At 42.2% G+C, this 15,488-nt stretch overlaps 1 protein-coding gene across 1 annotated transcript in view; it reads left to right on the top strand.

Moving 5' to 3' along the window:
- The first annotated feature begins 11,744 nt into the window (after positions 1 to 11,744).
- LOC118443423 (uncharacterized) overlaps positions 11,745 to 15,488 on the top strand; it is an 84,906-nt gene continuing 81,162 nt past the window's right edge. The window contains exon 1 of the mRNA XM_035870384.2: positions 11,745 to 13,676. Within this exon, the coding sequence (XP_035726277.2) occupies positions 11,880 to 13,676 (1,797 nt within the window). The 5' untranslated portion in view covers positions 11,745 to 11,879. The remainder of the gene's footprint in view (positions 13,677 to 15,488) is intronic.

The raw sequence follows: 15,488 nt of genomic DNA, 5'->3' as shown, positions 1-15,488 counted from the left end.
TGGAATATCTTTGAGAAGCTATTCCAAAGCCGCACTTTAATAATATCATCCTATAAATCCAATCGTTTTTATTATTTGTCCGATAGGAGCAGGATAATTAAAAAAAGAAAAAATAATATATCTTTCGACATATTTTATAGATTCTTATTGGAACTAATGGCGAGTACTTTAATAACATTGAGATATATTTTATTGACATTCGAATATGCTATGCTACTTAATTAAAACATCATCGAAACTTATTTCTAATTCGTAAATACGGAATTGCCGATCGTGTAATCTCGTTACGATAGAGGAAAGATCGAAAAGCTCGAAGCCAAGTACGAGGGAGATATGCCACTTTTAGAATCGATATAATCCAATATAATTGCAAATGCTAGGGAGAAACGATAGTTATCGAAGATTCTCGTTTCGTTCTACTATGAATTACGATTTAATGAAAGCTCGAATAGACATACGTGTTCTTAGGTTCCAAACGATCTGCCTGAATGAACCGCTACCTCGGGGTCTTTGGGGGTCAAGAAGATACCAATCTCGATTTATGGCTCGTATAATAAACCTTCTTATGACAAATGATGCGTTCGTTAAGTAGCGGACATTGCGACAATCTCTACGATTAATATCTAATTTCAAACCTCGAGTAGTTGTTACCTTTCGCGCGTACGATCAGATACATACGTGTATCACGTCGATAGAATAATTCCTAATTCATTATTCATTCGCGTCTCTGTTCCCGTCATCTTTAGCAACGAAATTGTCGGAAAATATTTCATCTGTTTTCCCGGGTATTATACATATATGTATATATATACACAATAAGTATGTATGTACGTGCGTGCGGGTATATATATATATATATATATAGGTACATAGTACGTTAAATGTTGCATATACACGTCATAGGTATATCGAGAAATCGATTAACAATGACATTATACGAGCTTGAAAGTTCGATAGGACTTGTATTCGTTCGCCCTTTACATTATATCAATAAATCGGACCGGTCTTAGAACGAACCATTGAATGCACCAAAGGGGAACGTTAAACGTACTCTCTTTCATTAGCTATTAATACATTTTTCAAGGCATGCTCGTACTCATTCCGCACAAGTTTATGTTTACCATTGAGAACTTGTATAATTAAGTAGGTATGCAACGGACTATATTACTTATGTTACGTATCGTTGCTTAAAAGCAGCTATTGTGATTTAAATGCAGCGAGATGTGAAACGATACTCTAGACGGTTCTTCTTTTTCTCTCCCCCTCCCCTCTCCCCCCTTCCTTTTAAAACTTCGTTCCTTTGTGCGTAAAACGCAGCAGACGTAGCTTCTTAGTCGCGTACGTTAATTTTGTTTGCTACTAGTAACGCGAGTGGGTACATAAATACTCTTGGAACGAAGTTGTGCCTGGCACGTCCCGCGAACTTGGATTAAAATTGATCGATCAAAATCCACGGAGAGAGGCCGTCACCGTAGTAACGATTTAAGTGAGTAATTTGCACCGCGAGGTCGTTGAAACCTTCAGCCCTGCTCTTACGCTTCTCGCACATTGAATGGAACTCGCTGCCGTTGCTGCCTGCTGCTGCTAGTAGCTGCTGCTGTTTCTGGCTGCTGCAACCTCGAGAGCGTGGGCTGCTTGAGTTCGCAGACAATGGTCGACCAGTTAGGTCATTACTGTCTTTTTCTTTCTCTTTCTCTCCCCCTCTCTCTCTCTCTCTCTCTCTCTTGCCATCGTCAGCAACGTTCCTTGCGAGCTGTCAAACTCTCTCGACCTACTCATTACGGGTAAATTAGTAGACAACACCGACGATAACTATGTATTTGTGAGAAACGAAAACGTGTAATATTCTTCTATGTGCCTTACATACGATCGCAACATTTTTTCGAATTGATCTATTTTCTACGGCCATTGCATCGACTTTGTTAAGCTTTCGTTTCTTGGAGATAACGAAGTACTTTTATGTATACAAAGTGATTTAATAATTACGGAAACTGACTATAATTAATTGCATTCGAACAAACTGTGTCTCGATTGAACGTTTCACTTTCGATTTCCACGAGATCGTTAACTCCCGCGACTTTCTATAAATATCTACGTAACGTTTAATCAAAATCAAGTGATTTTCTGTCAAAAAAGATGTACACGCTCGTACACGCGATAATAGCTTTGGACAAAGGTTCTTTCTTTTTAAACTGAACAGCTGCGTTTAAACACGGTTGTGTGTACTGTTTGCGTGGGAAGGTATTAGACGACGACAAACGATGAACGAGTATCAACGCGATTATCTAATCGTCGATCGTCAATCGTAGCAACGAAAGCCAAGTACAATACTTGTGTAGTTTGGCGCGCGTGCTTACATATGTATGTACAAGTATCCACACTTTGCCATTTGTTCGTTAACTCTCGCCAGATTATTAAGGTCATCGTCTTCCTCCTCCTTCTCCTCCTCCTCCTCCTCCTCCTCCACTTCCTCCTCCTTCTCTTCTTCTTCTGCTTCTGCTTCTTATTATTATTATCGTCATTACTTTTTCTACCGTGACGTCGTTCGCGCATCAATCAGCGCAAGAGGCCAATCGTCATTAATTGCCATATGGTTGGGTACTAGAGCGAGATTTCAAAATAATAGCGCTTTCCTTTGTTGTCCTCGTCGTTCGTTAGCATCAGCAACGGCGGTAACAGCGTAATTCGTGGTCGCTGAAATAATGACAATTTGTCACTCGACTCGAATAAACGCGTCGAATGAAAGCTGGCTCGCACACACGAGCGATAAGGATAATGCATTGCGTTTATTCTCGGCACGTGCGCATTATTGCCCTCTTTCTTCTCATCTTTTGTCTCCCTTATTCTCCCCCCCCTCTCTCTCTTTCTTTTTATTTCCCAAAGTTTATTATATTTAATGATATCATTATGTTATTGTTTCGTATCGATAAAGCCTACGTTTTTCTACAATCAATTATCTTCTTTCCTTCTCTCTCTCTCTCTCTCTCTCTCTCTCTCTCTCTCTCTCTCTCTCTCTCTCTCGCTTTTTTATCGTTATTTGCCTTATCCGACGTACAGTTTTTGTTTGGGACCATCATCGCAATGGCTACCAACAGTCACGACTCTCACGTGCGAATTCGAATCGGCAGCGATATAATTAACACGCCAATCAGTAAGCAAGCATCAGCAAGCACTCTCACGTTTCTCAACATCGCTTAATGACCGTCGTTGTTATGTATATGTCCATTCTATATGCCACCGGGTACGAGACGACGAGCCTCGGCGCATTAAACGATTTCGATTTATAACGGCGTTAATTACGTAAAATTTTACGCTTTCCCTATCCACGACACGCGCCGTACCTTATCTCATTCTCTTTTTTTATTTCGTTTAACGATCGATGCGTTTATAAAGCCTTCTCAACTGTTTAAAAGAGTTTTCGAAGGTCGTAATCTTATAATATTTTCAAATAAAAATTCAATTCCAATTAATAGCAAGTTTTAGACACGCAGCAGTAAATATAATTATGAAAATCCGTTTGATTTGTACGATTAAAAGATTTCTCTGCGTGATATTGAGCGAGAATCGCGAGCAATCAAATTTCTATATGGTTTCTAATCGCTTTAAACGGCGTATATCCTTTGCTAGCAGTACACTTGAAAGACCGCAAAGAGTTTTATACTTTTATAGGACGCTTTGAATAATCTACCACGCACGAGTTTCAACGATTTGTTCGATCTCTCTCTCTCTCTCTCTCTCTCTCTCTCTCTCTCTCTCTCTCTCTCTTTCTCTACTCATACGTACCTATATACGTGTAGATACATGGTAAAGTGCACTGGTGTACCTTCATTATTCACCGCGGCGGTATTTTTAGAAAGAGTTGGCGTTGAAGCGGTAGAGAGACTATATTTGTGTAGGTTAGTGTATTTGTAGGATAATAAAATAAGGGATAATAAAATCACGACGGATCTTTTATGGCAAGAAAAAGAAAAAGAAAAAAGGAAAGAAAATGGAAAAAGTAATTATTGTAGGATGCAAGGACGCGTTAATTAAGCTGCGCGAAAATAACGCGTAAGAAAAGACGTAGAAACGTGCGTGCAATGCAGCGACCATTTAAAACTGAATTTCGCAAGCTCGACGACACTCAAGTTGCATTTTAAGAGAGAATTCAAAGATTGTCGCATAGAATTACGGGGTTAAATTCAACATGTCCTTTTTCGACGCTTTCAAACGAGAAGACGGAGAAGAAGCCTTCGGAAGTTTTCTATGGGGCTTTATAACGGGTGGTATATTACGCTCTGCTTACGAAGATTTCTAATCACGGCTTACTGCCTTTCAACGACCCTAATGGTCACGTTAGTATTAAGCAAGTGTTTACTGCGCCCGGCTTTTTCGACGAATTCATGAGAGAAAGCGTACTCGAGGATGCGCTTTCTAAAACGAGCACGAAAAACGATATAACAATTTATCGTTTTAATCCGAATTTTTGTGCGATAGGAAAATATAAATAAAAGTCTATCGCTTTTAGTGGGTCGATGGACTTAGGTTAGATGCAACGATCTGTGCGATCGATACTCGTCGAATTTGAATTGCTAATTAACTGGATTCCTGAACGCATAGTTCCGTCAAACCAACTCGCTTTATATTTTCTCTCGGTAGTTTGCGCTAAGCTTAGAGAGTATTAAATATTCGAGAAAGGTTTATAAATCGAGTTAAATTCAAAATTCGTTTAACGGACTTTTCAAAAAAGCACGCCTATCATATTGACAACAAATTCCAATGGATAATACCCATGGTGTATCTCTTTTAAATATGATATATATGCTGCCATAGATGACACTTTATCGATTACTCTCGACATAGAGGATATAGGTATATATATATATATATATATATATATATACACCTCCCGTATCCCGCAATGCCGTACCGCTCTATAATTCGTTTAATTAAATTCTTTGGGCTGATACGATACGCGCTATGAAATTAGATGGTACAAAAGAGATGGACAGTCAATTATCGAGCTTTGTTTGCTGTTAACGAGAGAGATACGACGAATATCATCCTCGATCGGACGTATCGATAGATATCGCCGCGGCGAGATTTAGATGCACCGCGTTTTCCTTTCTATCGCTCTATTCTATCCCGAGCCGGGATATAAATAAAGGAATGGAAAGGTGTATACGCGCGTGTATACAAATCATGCGGTCATAGAAGGCAATTATTGGATTCTCGAGAGCGAACGGAGACTCGTACGAGGATCGATAGTTTAACGAGTTCATCGTAGAACGAATTTATACTATGGTAACGTATCTCAAGCACCCTTTTCACTAGCCAACGATTTATTTAATTCTATTTCTATTCCCGAAGGTCCCGTGGTTGGTTTCTGTGCAAATACGTTGGCAAACGCGAGCGTCCGTAAAATACGTATGAGCGTGGATAGACATGTAAACATTTGTACATAATGGATTACGATTCGTTGGAATTTCACGTGTAATTCTCGTCGGAGAGAATTGTTGGTGTGTCGGTGATACATCACCGCGTGTTCGCGGTTCGTATCGATTTCACGAACGGCAAGTATTTTCTTCTTTTGTCGAGGACGTTTACCCCGCGAGGACGTTTACGACGCGTTGTCGTCGTCGTCGTCGTCGTCGTAGTCGTTCGCTAGAACGCGCGGAACGGAAAGGAGGGTTAGAATCGTAAAGGGTAGAACGGGCTGTATGATATAGAATGGCAGTAAGACTCGAGCGGAGGTCAAAGTACTCCCTCTGTTGAAAATCCATTAGTAAGCATGTAGAAGTTATATGCTGAAATAAAAAAAAAAGATTGGTGAAGAAGGGTGAGAATAGGAGGGGATCGTATTCGCTTAGGGACTCGTCGATTTTACTTAATTACAACCTACGTAATTACGTTATTGCGCCTGTCCTCGTACACGAGCAGAGCAGTATTGAATATTCGTACTTTGGCGAGCGAGAGAGAGAGAGAGAGAGGTTGGGGGAGGGGAAGGGAGAATACGCAGATCACGTCGCGATCGAAGATAAATGTCTATGTCTTCGGGGTGGAGGGTGGGGGAATAAAAAACCAGAAACCCCTTAATTATTTTCCAAGATGGCTAACTGCGCGTCTCAGCGAGCATTCGTTTATATTGTTCGTCGATTAATATAACACGAGATTAATCGCGATTGGATCTCGATTGAAAGGAAAATGTTCTTTTTAAAATGGAAGTTGCTCGCAAATTCCTTTTTTTTTAGTCTAGAATAAATAAAAGTAGAAACGATTTACGGTCATTGTGACTTTGATACTCGAAAAATTTCAATTTATGGAAAAGGCATAAGATGCCTTTTAAGAACATTTCTAAGTAGCAGCCGTTATACTAATTAAACTCGTATATCTTGGGCGCGGTGGACCGGGAACGTAGCTGTTATGATTATGCAATTTCGAGATTAAAAGTACGAATACGTTAGAACACGGATAATTAGTTTTATATTTAGAAAGATAAACGTGTGCCATGTGACCCCATCGTCAGGACGTATCATGACGGACTCTTTCCCACAGTGCTATTATGGCATTGTTTCGTTGCTTACCCATCTCGACATTTTTGAAGCGGTCCGATATAATGAGCGGCACACATTTTCCACGATTCAATTCATCTATTATAAGTCTGTTGCCTAATTTTCAAGAGAACACGTCGGTATCTTACTACCGACTATATATAATTAAAATCTTCTTCTCTCGTACAATATTAATTATAGCGATTCGAAGAGGAATACGATAATCGAATGCGAACTAATTCTAATGACTAGATAAAGAATAATTTACTAATTAACAACGATACAGAGTATATTTCGCTTATAAAGATAATTGATTAAAATTCTAATAATTGCTTATTAAAAGATTCATACGCTTATTAAAATGACTAATAATCGGTTGAAGACGGAACTGATTTTGTACAAGCATTCGTCATGAAAATGAGACTCGGTGATATGACTATCCCAGGAAAAGTTGTCCCTACGTATTATAGATTATTTCCAAAGATCGATCTTAAAGCGATCTTAAAAGCGCCATCCTCGTAAAGTTCTTCACCATAATCGTCTTACCACATTCTACTTGCACGCTCTTCGTCCCTATAGTTTACCCGTTTCAACATGGCTCGTTCGTTCCGCTTTCCGTACTAGTTATCGTTATTGTTCCTAATTACCTCGGCATACCAAGAAGCGATTATCGTTCGGTCGGAAACTTTGAGCCGAAGCGTACCAATGCTCTTAGAGAATCTCGCATGGCCCAAGTCGCGTCTTTAATCCGTTGCTTTCTTCTTTTCTCTCGAAATTCTTATAATTGAGATTCGTCGTTTTATCGTATATAAGGAGCTTCGCTAACGATATTAAAGCTTTGATAAATTTATACGACACATTTTCTCATATCGAATAAAAAGGATGGAAATATGTTCGATGTGTTCCTCGTTCTCACGTCTAGTTGCGTGTCACGTTGAGCTTATAACGCATGTGTATCTCATAAGGGTGTCGAATAAAAAGTTTATTACGAGACGTGATCGGCGTTGTTTCATTGCGTGATTGTAATCAGAGAATTCGGCTCGTTCTTTATGGTTCTCCGTCGTTGGTCGATAACACTGACTCACATGGTTTGTTCGCTTCCGCTTTTTCTTTATTTTCGTACAGGATATCGTACGAAGCTTTCACATGTTGCCTCTTCGATAAACCGATAACTCAGATCTTTCTATATATTATATATTTAAATATTCCTCTTCCGTAGTTGAAACCTTTTAAATAATTAAAGCTCTCAACGAGTAGTAATAATCATTGCGAATAAAACAGAACGACTAGGTTACGAGACAGACGATTAATAATCGATGCCTCATCGTATATCATTTGTATAGATTTATCCAGTTTAGATTTAAACGAACGATCAAAGTCGCTTTCTCGCATCGATCATCGATAATCTTTCTCGATTAAAACAATTTCTGCTCGAACGATTATCGCCTTATCTTTCGATCCTCTCCTACGATATCACGTAACAGCGTCGCCTTTCATAATTAATTAATCCACTAGGTAGCTAAGCTGACTTACGAAGAAAACGAATATAACGAGAAGGAAAAGAGGAAGAGCTTTCAAATTTCTTTCACAATAAATCTTAAGCAATGCGCGTAGGAACCGCGTCGTTTGTTGTTCGTCCGTGTTTATTACGTACAACCCTCCGTGCAATTAGTTACGGCCGAAGATTCCGTGCAATTACGTTAACCGGGTTGGCTCGAACTATCCAGAGCGCAAATGCTAGATTACGTTGGCATTCCTATATGCGGAGTGGAAGAGGAAAAGGAGGAGGAGGGGGAAGGACTGCGTTTTCGCTTATGTTAGTCGGTTGCTGGAAATCTCGCGCGCGCGCGCGCGCGCGTGTGTATGTGTAGGAACGAAACAATGCGAGGTGAGAGTTTGGCGAGTCGCGTATAAGGCGGTCGCGTCGATACATGCATATGCATGAACCTTCCTCCTCCTGATATCCTTCTCTCTCCCTCTTTCTCTCCCTCTCATCGAAGTGCATCGACTGACTCGTTAAAATGAGTCAGGCTTTTTATTTCAAACGAGCCGATCCACCTCCTTGATTTTTTTATTCCGTTCGATAGGAACGAACTCGAATAGGTAGTACGATGCCGTGTCTAGAGAGTTCGTTCGAATCTCATTTGCTTCGCTACGAAGCAGGCTCGAAACGATCTCGGAAGAAACCTATTGGAATTGATTCGATCAAGAGGATTGCACTTTGTATCGTCTGTATCGCCTAGCGGCGTATGAAATACCTAACGATATCTAATTGCTATCTTTATGGACGGAATCGAAATACGTTTTGCTCCGAGATTCCTCCTGGTATCTCATTACACATCATTATTGTTGCAACAGACGATAGATTTCGCAATAACGCAGTGAACTTTTATTCGCACGAACGGCCTTGCCTTTTGCATTAACAGAGCGACACGGGCAAAAGTTGTTGCTGCGTGTGGGTGTCACTCACTTTTCCCGCCTTGAAAAACCCTTTCACTGTGTTCCATTGGTAAGACGCGTAATAGACGCGCGGGAGACAAACGTAAACTCCGAGAAATCTTGCGAGTCGTGCGACCGGTCTCGTAACTTTAACGTAACGATAGAAAACCGACGAGTCTCTAGCATTGTCCTTGTAAATCAGAAAGAATGCGGGAGATTCATGACCGAAGGAAAGAGTAAAAAAGGAAAGGGGAAAGGAAGGAGACGTCGCGTCGATCTTAGAAACTTGTAAAGCCCCCACCTTTAACTACCCTACATTCCGGCAAGAACGAAGGATTTTCTAATCGCCACGTGCCAACGAACGAACGAACGAACGAACGTTTCAATTTCTTCCATCGAAGAAGAGACCCATTGAAATCTTTTAGGTGAGTCATCTTTCGTTTTATCTCGGCTGTAGACGATTAACAATTGATCGTGTTTCATGACAGATTTGGTAACGTTTAACGATCGTTTTAACGAGCTCTGTTGCAATACGTTTTTCCCTTTAAAAAGACAAGGAGATATGTTAACAACAACGTAACTTACGAGTATATCGACGAGCCTTAATTAATTAATTAATTAATTAATTAACGGAGGAAAGTTTCAAGTAACACTCGAGATGCACTGCGCGCCGGTCTCTCTGTGAGCTACAGGACAACGAGTGCCAATGTACGAGTTTATTGAGAGATAAGAAAGAAGAGAGAGAGAGAGAGAGAGAGAGAGAGAGAGAGAGAGAGAGAGAGAGCAAGAGAGCTCGCGTGCTTCGACGAAGCTTGAAAATTTCTTTCCACGAATACGTCGGGGATCTTCGAAGAAATGACCTGCATGGGAAGTCCCATTAGGAATGTTAATTACATTAATTACGGTCCAGACTCGGTTAATTAGGAAATAATTATGTCCATTTATTAATATCTCAACAGTCACGAAGCAGCAATGACTATTAAACTTTGTTCTGTATATGTGTAACACACTTATACACCTCCGTATATATCTATAATAGTTTTGACGATAGCGTATATTTCTTAAAAATGATGTTTTATCGACTCTGTCACTCCTTATCCCTATACCACGATTCCTGAGCTTCTTTTTAATATATACTCATTCGTTGGTCCTAAGTTTGAAGCATGACGATACCGTTTTGCTCTAATTTAACGCTAAGTTTTCATTTTCTCGCGAGTCATCGTAAACAAGCAGCAATATCAACAGTAGTGGCAGCAACAACAACGGCAGCAACAGCAACACCAGCAGTAGCAGCATTCCTCTCCGATCTTTAATTCCACTTCCATTTCCTGCTCGAGAATTTTTCTGAAAGAGCTCGCATTTAACGTGTAGTTTAGACCCCGTAAATTTCCCGCTTCCTTTTGCATTTTGCCAGAGAATCCGCTTAAAATCATCCTTCGTTAGAACGATTTTGAGTGCGAAATTAATCGGAGATGAGTGAGAGAGAGAGAGAGAGAGAGAGAGAGAGCGAGAGAGCGAGAAGATTGTGCAATCTCTCTTTCTCACCGTCCTCCTTTCTCTCTCTCTCTCTCTCTCTTTCTTTCTCTTTGTTTTACACGTTAGAAACAGATTGAATTTTTCTTATCAGAGCTCTCGCGTCAGTAGACATCTGGAAGCGCGGTCTTTGGGTTTGACCACAGAACGTCCTTCATTCTTCACCGATCTCTAACGCGTATCGCCTCATGCTCTTCCATCATCATATCCATCTCCATCTACCTTTGCTTCCCTCTCGCTGCGGAGAACCGCGGAAATCGTATTATCATCGTCTCTCGTGGCACTCACGTGAGAACAGAATTCAAATGGACGATCAAGCCTATATACATCGTATCCCGGAGTGCTATCACCCCAAACCCCCCTCATTCGCTGATTTTATATATATATATATATATATATATACGTGAGGGGATAGGGTGGATGAAAAAAAGATTTAAGGGTTTTGAAATCACGTGATACTAAATAAACAAAAAATAAATAAAAAAATATGAAAATAGAACGTTTTTTATTCAATTTGGAGTTACTGTCACGTCTTTCGAAATTCTTAACTTTTATTTTCGCACCCTCCATTAAGCCCCTACCCTCCCTTTGTAGTAGTCTCCCCCCTGCTTTTACATGCCGCTCGGTAAGCTTCGCCTTTCTTTCTTTATTTTTATTTTTTTTGTTTTTGTTTTTCTTAGTCACATTTTCTTTTCCATTTTTTAAGTTGCCGTCTGTCCCTACCCTGTTCCTACTTTCTGTTCCAGATTTCGTACGACCTGACGTCGTACGTAAGAAACAGGAAGAACGCGTTCGCCATCGAGGATGACGTAGCCCGAGGGTTACTTATCGACGAGTCAGACGTCGAGGATGCACGTGAGAATAGTACCAAGAGCGGACGAAGAGAAGGAAAAAGGAAAGAAGAGAAGGACATCAGATCGTTCGATTGAAGAAATTGCATTTGCTCGGTTCTTCTCGTCGTGGTTGTCGTTGGATATTTTCAACGAGGCAACGACCGATAAAGACACTGCCAGGGTAACGAACAGCACCAGTCGTGCCCACCTGAGTCGTCCGTTAAGTCGCATCCGTCGTCATAACTTTGCGTCTTTCGTTCTTCTCACTTTTCCTCCCATTCTGTAGACATCGGAAACGTTTACGGACTCTAGACTTTCCCTGCACTTGTTTCTCTTTCTTCTCTTTTTGCACAGAATCTTTTCTCTCTCTCTCTCTCTCTCTCTCTCTCTCTCTATCTATCTCTTTGTCTGTCTCACTCTATCAATCTATCTATCTCTTTCTCTTTCTCTTTCTTTCTCTTTCCGTTTTACCAACTTCTACTCTCGCGTACGCGTTGGAAGATCAAAGAGCTAAGAAGCAGAAGAAGAAGAGAAAAGAGGAAAGATGTTAGGCGTGAGTCAGCCGAGCAATCCGCCCTCGAGCTTGCGTCACTCCGCGAGCTTCTCCTGTCTGCAAAGGAGCACCGTCGGCGAGGGCCATCGTGCTAGAACCTCGACATTGTTGCAACAGCCGAGCCTGCAGCTTACTAACGGCCACCATCATCATCACCATCACCACCATTCTCAGCATCATCATCATCAGTACTCGTCCGGGCAGAGCGGCTCGTCGCTTCAACAGCCGAGTAACAACGTTCAGCAGCAACAACAGCAACAGCAGCAGCAGCAGCAGCAGCAGCAGCAGCAACAGCATCAGCAACAACAACGAGGAGTCGAGGCCGATGCGATTCAAGAGAGCAACGATTACGGTTTCGTAAGGATCAGGCCTCGTTTGCGAAGCACCAACGCTACGATCTATCACGAGGAGGAGGTGGCAGCGGCTAAGAGCGCTTTTAGAGATCGAGACGCGTCAGCTTTCAGCGATCGCGAGTGCGAGTCCTCGAGCTTTCGCGAATTATTGAAGACGAAGGATCGAGAGCAATCGCCAAAGAGCGGAGGCTCCTCGAAGAATCAGAATCCGTTGAAGGGTGCCTTGATATTGTTCACGTCCACCTCATCTTGGTGGAAAGCGAGACAGCGAGAGGAACAGCTGAACGGTGTTGGTGGGTCCTCGAGTTCGGTTACCACCTCGATCTTGCCTTCGTCCGAGCGAAAGTGGTCGAGCACCTCGATGGCGTCACCCTCGAACGAGAGAAAGTGGCCGCCCTCGATGACGTCGCCCACGATGGGTGAACGGAAGTGGTCCGTCGGTAACAATGCCTCGTTGACGTCACCAAGCAACGAGAGGAAGTGGACCAGGTCCTCGGTCTCTTCTAGCTCGACGAATGTCCTCGCTGCCAGCACCGGAGGACAATCTCAGCCGCAACAACAGGATAGGAAATGGCGCTCCCTAGGTGCCCTTCTTAGAGCTCCCACAGTTGGCGGAGGAAGTGGTACTTCCTCGCACGCGAGCGCTTCGCTTCAGAATTCATTTTCTCACAATATGAGCGTCTCGATGATCGAGAGCAGCACGGCCGAGCGTTCTAGAGAGGAGCCACGTGGCTCGGCTTGCAAATCCTCCTCTACGAGATACCAACAGCCGAGCTCGTACTCGGCTCGCGTATCCCGAGTCACCAGAGATATATACAGAGAGAACGGCGAGTTCTCGCAGGCTGCCAGGACTAAGGTCAGTCGTAGATTGTATCAGGAACCACCTATCGAGGCTGCCGGCAATGCGACGTCTACCGATCGAGAGATTATCGAGGATACCGGGAGACACTCGCTCGCGAGACACCATCAGTTCAAGGACGAGTGCAGAGCTAGAACGAATCGCGAGAGCTTTTGTAGAATCGATCAGACTACCGAAACTCGTACTACCGGAACCGGCACGACGACTACTTCGTCCTCGACCACCAGATCGAGCAGGGCTCAGAGTTTCTATCTCCTGGATGATTTTTTGAAGCCGCAACCTCAGCAGAACAAGTGCATGTTGAATCTTTACTTATCCTCCCCGTATTCGAAGTCGGTCGAAACGAAGAGAGCATCGCAAGGAAACGTTACCACGAACATAACACCTCCGAGACGTCACAATTCGAGTTCGGATAGTCTCGAAGTTGCTACCAGTCCTTTGCCGCCTCCTGTACCACCGCCGCCACCACAGCTAAGTGCTAGGGAAAGAGAGAGAGGTGAAAATTTCAAGGAGAAGGAGGTGTGTCCATGCAACATGTGCTGGGCTTCATTGCAGCAGAGATCGTTCGCGGAAGAGGTAAGTCCTTCGTTCGCGAAGGAAGGTCGTTCGCTTATGAGACTCTTCTTCTTCTTCTTCTTCTTCTTCTACTTCTACTACTACTACTACTACTTTCTTCAGGATTTCTCACGAAATAAACACATATATATATATATATAGAAAGCGATCGAAGCGGAAAGTTTCAAGAGTTTGCCTTAATCGTTGTGGCTTCCGTTGATCACGAATGGATTCAGAGAAAAAACGACGTCGTCGGTCTTGGCTCGTGACCGATAATGGAACAATGAGTCGTAACTACGATGGAGACTCGCGAGCCCGGCCTATAAATCTGTTATTCTTTCGAACCAAAGAAAATGCGCGAGGAACGTTATTACGAGCGACCTATTCGCTTTCTTACGGAATAAATAGCTAGGTGGAACTTTAAATCCCTCTGGTAGAAAGAACAGAGAAAGATGGCGATAGAGAAGAAGGTTTCGTGTAATATCGTTTGGTAACGGGAGATCGACTCTCTCGTTATCGACTTCTTGACCCCTTCGGTAAGAAACGCCTGAGCTTTTCTCCTACCACAAACGGAGAAGGATTCCTCCAGGACTTTTCCATTCTACGAATTCGAAAAATACTCGTCTCCAGTTTCCTATCGTAACCGTCTACACGATTAACGCGATATTTTCTCCATTTCGATGGATCTGAAAATTTGAATAACTTTTTCATTAAGTTTTATCGAAAGGATCCACGATCAAAATTCCAAACAAATCTTTTTATTGGCGGCATCTCGAAATATTACAAATCCTCGACATTTTATCAACCTGTTTATCGCCAGAAGTTTCATTATTTCACCAAAATTCTCTCTCTCCCTCTCTATTTCTGTAATTAATCAACATTTTCTTAACTTATTTCTTTATAAATCTAAATAGCAGACTCCGAGCAGATAGTTAAATAAATAGAATCGAACTATGATGGACGGGTAAATATACCGTAGGATTAACGTCGTCTAACGCAGAGTTAAAATACAAACATTGATCGCGGTGCAAAATTTATATGTGATCATAGATGTGGTTTGGGAATTGTACTTTTGACGTGTAGTTGAAGGAAGAGGAGAGAGAGAGAGAGAGAGAGAGAGAGAGAGAGGCAGAGAGAAAATATCAAGACGTAGGTGACATTAAACAGTGGCCGAGGTTCGACCGCGTCTCGTTTAATTACTGCTCGTTAAGTATATAATGCGCGGTCGGATAAAAAGCCGGTATTACGAGGTTGCAAAGTTGTAATTAGTTATCGGCTATCGAACCGATGCTCCGTTACTGCCGGTTCTCTCGAATCGAAACAAGAGATGATCATCCAAGAGGAACAAGTAGGAAATAGAAGGTAGCTTCTTTCGATATCGTCTTAGAAATAATCTAACGTTCGGCATTAATTAAAATCTTTCATAAGATAGATCTTTTAGAGATCTAGTCGTCCGGTTATCGATTCGGTAGAAATTCGAAGGAAATAGATGGAGATGGAAATGGCTAGCATGTGCCATTGGGGACTTTGAACAATTTCTTAAAAAGCCAAAAATGAGAGAGAGAGAGAGAGAGAGAGAGAGGGAGAGACAGGGGGAAAGGTTTTCCGATTGAATAGAGTCGTCGAAAAGAGGATGAGTCGTGCAAGGATCGACCACGTTTTGGCTCCCTCGCTCCCACGCGACGTAGTCAGCTGAGACTTATGGTCGAAGATAAGTGGAAGCACGTGCTCGTGGAATATCCACTGTTTGAACTGCCTCATTTCTCTCTCTCTCTCTCTCTCTCCTCCCTCTCCCTCCGTCTTTCTCTCTTTCTTTCTCTCTTTCTCCACCCT

This window comes from Vespa mandarinia, chromosome 7, assembly GCF_050613455.1.
Source record: "Vespa mandarinia isolate Hongniang chromosome 7, ASM5061345v1, whole genome shotgun sequence".
Lineage (NCBI taxonomy): Eukaryota > Metazoa > Arthropoda > Insecta > Hymenoptera > Vespidae > Vespa > Vespa mandarinia.
This window is presented reverse-complemented; position numbering and strand designations above follow the sequence as displayed.